Source organism: Nyctibius grandis, chromosome Z (genome assembly GCF_013368605.1).
Source record: "Nyctibius grandis isolate bNycGra1 chromosome Z, bNycGra1.pri, whole genome shotgun sequence".
Classification (NCBI taxonomy): domain Eukaryota; kingdom Metazoa; phylum Chordata; class Aves; order Nyctibiiformes; family Nyctibiidae; genus Nyctibius; species Nyctibius grandis.
The window spans coordinates 85081301-85088071 of NC_090695.1; the positions used below are offsets into that span (position 1 = coordinate 85081301).

The 6771-nt window shown below is 40.4% G+C and overlaps 1 protein-coding gene across 1 annotated transcript; it reads left to right on the plus strand.

Annotated features, from left to right (window-relative positions):
- The first annotated feature begins 534 nt into the window (after positions 1 to 534).
- On the plus strand, positions 535 to 2091 carry ANKRD34B (ankyrin repeat domain 34B). Its single transcript, XM_068423818.1, has one exon. It carries the CDS (start codon positions 535 to 537, stop codon positions 2089 to 2091), a length of 1557 nt encoding a protein of 518 aa, XP_068279919.1.
- Positions 2092 to 6771: the final 4680 nt, after the last annotated feature.

The following is a 6771-nucleotide window of genomic DNA, read 5'->3' on the forward strand; positions in this document are numbered from 1 at the left end:
TAGATGTTTAGCATTGTCGTGTTATGAGACAGAGTAAGTGAATGTGACACAGTGTCTCACACCACTGAAAAAAATGCTGCAGGATTCATTCAATTCTTGTTTCTTGCACTGATGCAAATCAGGAGTGCTACAACTGTAGCACAGCCACTTGAGTGTAGTCAGCATAAAGCCATTACAGTGCAGAAAATTAAACATTTTGCAGCTTATTTCGCAGAGTGTGACAAAAAGGAGAGCAGTCCAGAAACGAAAGAAAAAAAGAAGTGTCAGCCATACTTCAAGCATCTATAAATGTTATAATTATATCCAAATATTATTTTAAATTTTTAATAAGTTTCTTGACATCTAGGAGGCGGGAATACCTTTTTTTTTTTTAATTTGTTCCCTTATCTTCATACTCTTCACAAAGCACTGGGGTATTTACAGGAGCAATTCATACACTTAAATCCTCTTTTTTATTTTTTTGGGGGGCAGGGCTCTTTGCTTTCTCTGAAAGCCAGTTCTTTCCAGCTGCTAGCAAGGTGTGAGACCAGTGTGATGACGGAAATGGTGGAGCTGCCGGCGGAGGGGAACTCCCTGATAAGAGCCGTCTATCAAAGCCGCCTGCGCCTCACCAGGCTGTTACTGGAGGGTGGTGCCTACATCAACGAGAGCAATGACAGAGGTGAAACCCCTTTAATGATTGCTTGTAGGACAAAACATGTGGACTCGCAGAGTGTCAGCAAGGCAAAGATGGTTAAATACCTACTGGAAAACAAGGCTGATCCCAACATACAGGACAAATCTGGAAAGACGGCCTTGATGCACGCTTGTCTGGAAAAAGCAGGCCCTGAAGTGGTGTCTCTGCTCCTGAAAAGCGGAGCTGACCCAAGCCTGCAAGACCACTCCAATTGCTCTGCTCTTGTGTATGCAATAAACTCTGAAGACAAACAGACCCTGAAAGTTCTTCTTAATGCCTGCAGGGCGCAAGGAAAAGAAGTCATCATCATCACAACGGACAAGTGCCCCTCAGGAAGGCAGAAAACAAAGCAGTACCTAAACGTGTCTCCTGCAGACCTCGAGGAATGCCATTCCCTGGCTTCTTGCACTTCCCCATCCGACATAGAACTGAAAACATCTCCGTCCTCACTTTCCAGTTCAAATGAAACTAAAAAAGCACTTTTCAGCTTTAAAGAGCTGGATCCTCCACGAAGTGTGGACAACTCATCTCGAACAGTTTCACCGACGAGAAAATCCAGCTCAACAAAAGCAGGGTCCAAGCTGGCACAAGTGCAGCGGCTACAGTCTGAGCCTGGGTTAAAGAGATCTCTGCCACTGTTTCACCAGAATAAAATTGCCTTTTTACAAGAAGAACTTCAGGATATTACGCCAGAAGAAGAGCTCTCTTTTAAAATCAATGGCCTTGCCTTATCGAAGAGATTCATCACCAGGCACCAAAGTATTGATATAAAAGACAGTGCTCATTTATGGAAAACCTTTGATCAAACTGGATCAAGGAAATTATCATATGATGAGATAAACTCTCAGCGTCCTTTTGTTGAAGACAAACATAACTCCAGTGGGATTCCTATGGGTTACGATGCCGGTTCAGGACAAATCTGCTTCATTTCAAACCTCAGCAGTATTATTCAGAAAAGAAACTTAGGAGCAAATCACTACAGCTCTGATTCTCAGTTAACTACTAGTCTAGGTCCTGCTGCTGCAGAAGACAGTAAGCCAGTGACAGGAAAGAAAAAGATTCTTTCTCCATCTCACTCATTGTTATCAAGTTCTAGAGAAGCACTGGAGATCATGCCTCCTGTTACCCTGAGCAGGAGGAATCAAGCTTTCCTAGAAAGACGGGGTTCAGGAGCTTTATTGTTGGATCATATTGCTCAGACAAGACCAGGTTTTCTTCCTCCACTGAATGTGAATCCTCACCCCCCAGTTCCAGATATTACTTCCATAAACAGGGTTTCTGGGGTGATTTCTTGTGGACAAAAACACTTGGTACCAGCAGCACCTGCTTTCCCTAGGGAGACCAAAAATATGAAAATGCTACTAAGGAGGCAGTCGTTACAGACTGAGCAGATTAAGCAATTAGTGAATTTTTAACAGGGGATTAAAGGGTTACAAAATCTTTATGATACGTACATATTCACTGCACTACCTGATTGTAATGATACACATCACAAAAGGTAGGTGGTCTGTGATGCAAGGCTCTGCCTTGGAATGAGTTACATAGCTTAGACAGTACATGAAAAGATACACTTAACTAACGATGCTGCTTTCTGCAAACTGAGGAATATTTATTCTACGGTTTTCACAATGTTTTCAGCTTCAGCACTGAAATCTTACCCATGACAGGCTGAACCTACAAAGGGTCTTAGGCACTGAAGTTCTCATTTTAGGCTGGAAATACTATCCCTCCAAGATTTCCCCAGACGTGTGCTCTTTCCCCACCCAGAAAGGTGGTACACAGGGAATTTGGGAACTTGAAATATCTGACTGTGATGCTGGGCACCAGACTGATTCTGTCCAAGTTGTGCAATACCCAGAAATCCCAGTCACCACCAGTGTGGGCAAAGGGTGGGCAGTGGTAAGTGTACAGGCGCTGTCTTCTGCCTTCAGTGGCTTTACTGCATGTAAACGGACAATACACAGAGTCAGTAACACTCATGTTCCTACACCCAGGAAGTCCCAGGTGAAGATGGGAACCAGCTTCAGAGGCCTTGCTGCCTGCTGGAAGCCAGTCTGATACACTGGAGGGCTCAAGTTCAGCACACGCTGCCTGGGAGTCCAGTCAAGAAGCCGGCACAGCGAGCAGAAGTCCTGGATAATCTCATGTGAAATGACCAACCCCCACTCGCAGTGTCAGTGAGGCACGACAGTCAACTTGGGCTTCTCAGGCTATTTGATTGCTGGAATCTGCTCCTTTAAAAAGAGGAAAGGGGGTGGGGGAGGCAGAGGCTGTGTCTAAACTAGGGTCCATTACTTTCTGTAGTTCCAGACTCTCAAAAAGCAGATCTCCAGATCGTTCAGGAGCTCCTTCTCCGCAGCTGCAGGCCTGGGTTTCTTTTCAAGACAGGATACAGATAGTGGGACACATCCAGATGTTGTCCTGATCAGTGAGGACACTTCACACGTTTGTGAGCAAGGAAGAGCTCTGTCCTCCTGCTCAGACAGACCTAAAAAAAAAATCTGACAACTATGATACTCACTGGGAGATGGAAGTCCTCATTTTGCCTAATCTGAAGCAGAGGACTGAATTTCCTACAGATGAGAAGCACAGCTTTGCCTCCAAGCTATTGCACATTTTTTAAGAATCTTTACCTAAAATCTATTTTTCCTTGCCATTTAGTGTTCTGTGATTCCAAACATCTACCTTGTCTTTGTGCATATTCCATAGATGCTTCATTTCTGGTATCACATTTAGTACTTTATAGCTCATCTTCTACAGACTGAGAAATACTGAATGTGTTCTGTTTTGTCACAATTTACAGAAATTAATTGTATTGAAATTGTGTCTGCATAATGTGAATTTCTGTATATTGATACGAGATACTTTTTTTTTCTGAAGACACACAGTGGGTACCACCTGCCTTCTTGCAGCCTCAGTCAAAATTCACCCAGTCTGACGTTGCCCATCAAATAACTGTAATGTTATTTAGCTTTGCCCTTAGCATGAGACCATTTCAAGTGGATGATAAACATAGTCTCTGTAAATACCTTTTTATGTAAAAATATAAAAATGTCTAAAAGTTCATAATATGCATATTTTGAAGAAGGGAACATTTGACATCTGGAAACTAAAGGAGTGTGGTTTACATCTCTACACAACGGAGCTGTGTATCAAGCGCTGATCTGAAACTACAAATTTAAATCTTGAAATCAATTTTACGACACAAAGTCTCCCCAATCCCTCTGTGTGTCCTTTGCCCTCCTCCAGTCACAGCTCTGCTAGTCTGGTGACAGTGGGGGAGGCCTACAGTGAGCTGCACAACGCCGTCACGTTTGACTTACTCAGACGTGATCGTTCAGTTTCTCACTCCTCAAGAACAACCAGTAACAGTCACAAAAATGTTGCTGGCAAACCCTTTTTTTGCTGTTTTTTTATTTATTTAGAGATGGACTATTCATCAACTGAAAGGCTCTTGGTCATGTACGGATTGGCTGCCAAACCCTAGTCTCTGCACACACAGAAACAAGAAGTGCTCACTGTGTTAAGAAAAACCAAAACACACCACCTGAGTTTGCACATTAACTATCCAAAAATGAGAAAGCTCCAAAAATGAAGTTAGGTGCATTTTTAAGAGTTGTTAAGTACTGGTGGAAATATGGTGAAGGTGATGGAGTATGTGGTTCCATTTAGGTTCTGCCTCTTACTTCAGGAGACACTGCTGGATCAGCATCTGTATGCACCAGGTAGAAACAAGGATTACATGGAAATCTTTTTATGGCAGAGAAATTATGTAGAACAACATATTTCAATATTGAATTATTACCTGGGTACAAAGTGGTCCTTACAAACACCACATACAGACACAATATACTTTTTGGATGTTTTTACGATATAAATGGAAAGGGCAATTTTCTAGTCTGTTCATCTCATAATGAAGTGGAACATCTGAAGCTAAAAATACATCTTTAAAAAATACAAATTCTTTTTTAGAAAAAAATCAACTAATAGATCAGATGTTCTAACTGGTAGCTTTGCTGAAGGTATAAAGCCCAATTTCTGCTGTACTGATTTTAAATTTAATTACATATATGGCATTACTGCTCCCTCAACTGAAACTAATTTTTTACAAAATGCTCAGACAATGGAGGAAGATGGCAAATGTCTTGGGAAGTGAACCTCTTCTGCAGTGCTGCCAGTATTTTGTGCTTAATTTTGATGCAGAAGTAAGGTGAGAGGTTAACACTAATATTTATTGTTGCATCAAAGGAAAGACAATTCAGTTTTGTTCTCTTGCTGTTGATATGATGCATAAATAAAAGTTCTTTTTGCCCCATCCAGGGAATATGGAAATAGACGCATCCTTTTGTTCACGACTTAGGAGACACTGAGTCACTGCCAAAGGTACTCGCTCATAAGTGCTTCTCAGGCTGTCTCCACACAGGAAAATTGGAACAGTTAATTAGATTTAATCCAACATGGCTAAATCTGTACAAAGTATTGTGTGAGAGAGGCTCTTTCCCTCTGTTGGTAGTTTACTGTGGTTCCACTTCAGTGGAGATACACTTCTGCCATCTTTGAAGTCTTCATCCCCGTCATTTTCCAGTCATCTATCATGTCTTTTAAGCAAAGAATGGGAAGCAAGACCCGAATTTCTACTGTTAAATCCCCTCCACGAAACATTACAGTTTACAAACAACAAAGTACCTGTCAGGTGTTCTTTATGCAGGTTGATAAATAAAACACCACAAGCTGAAACGTCTTCCTTGCTAGTTTTCATTTAAGAGCTGTGGCTTCCCATCCAGAGAGAACCACCCAGGCTAGTTCTCACACCTTGCAGTGAAGAATTAGTGAAGCTTGTCCACTCTAATTTATAGAAAGATGAATGGCAAAAAAAAAAACCCTTACATTTGAACTTATGGAATGGAAGTGACATTTCTGTGAGCAAGCATTCCTGTCAACGTCCATGACAGCTTTCAGCAGAACACACCACCTATGAGATCACTGATTTTGAATCTATGTCATAGGTTTAGAAAGGTGAAAAATATTTTTTTTTACTTTTGGTTTTCATTTTCTCTGAAAAATGCTGTGAAACCATTCAAAGAAAGTAACTTCTAGACAAATAGTGGTGGCCTCACAGTGATCATCTAAAAAACTTAATATTTTGGCTTGAGGAATTTAAGAACAGCAAGTCACTACACAAGAATGTTTTAAAAAAGCAATTTTCAAGGTTGTGTTTAAGGCATGCTGTTCAAAGTATGGTTTTCAAAATATCCTTCCCTGAACTTTTTGATTTTGCTTTAAGGAGAAAGGCATTTGGAATCGTTTTGATTTTTGGCTTTTACAATATGCAGTGCTTCCAGAAGAACGCCATAATTTCATGCAGCTACACAAGAAAAATAGTAAACTAAAACAGTTATTAAATCCTTCTTTTTTTTCCCTTGTAGATCCTTAATAAGACCTTCATCTTTCTGCATCTGTTATGCAGCACAACTAATTAATTTACCAACTAAAATCAGGTATTTATAAATAAATGGACCCGTCCATCAGTAAACCATTATTCCATTAGTTGGCTATTTTGTTCCTGTAACAAGAGCACAGCTTGTTACAGAAAGGCTAACATTGGTCACAAGTAACCATTCTACTAAAAACATTCACATTGTATTCATAAAAGGGACAAGCTTTTATTTTTTTTTTAATTAATGTTGAAATCCAGGATTAGAGGGAGGAATGCATGTTGCAAAGTATTTCCTAGCCACACATTTTCACCTTTAATTATTACTGGCACTGCAACACTCTCAAGGAGATCAGGTTTGATAAGCATGCATCTTAAGAAAAACTCAGTTGTGTTTTTTTTTTCTCCAAAGTGATATAAAATTTCAATTTTTATGACTGTTCTGATACAACACCCGGTTATTAATCCTTTTTAAAAGACAATAGGTCTTATACTCCTTTACACAAGTTAACCTGACTTGAAAAAAAGATAAAAATATGCAAAATTCCTGTTCTTCAAAGGACTCCTGTTACCTGAGAGAGGCATCTCCTTGGCCTGTAACGCGTTTCGGTGGTTGAAAGAAAGTGCAGACTTTGTAGGAATGTCCTTGGCTTTGGCATTT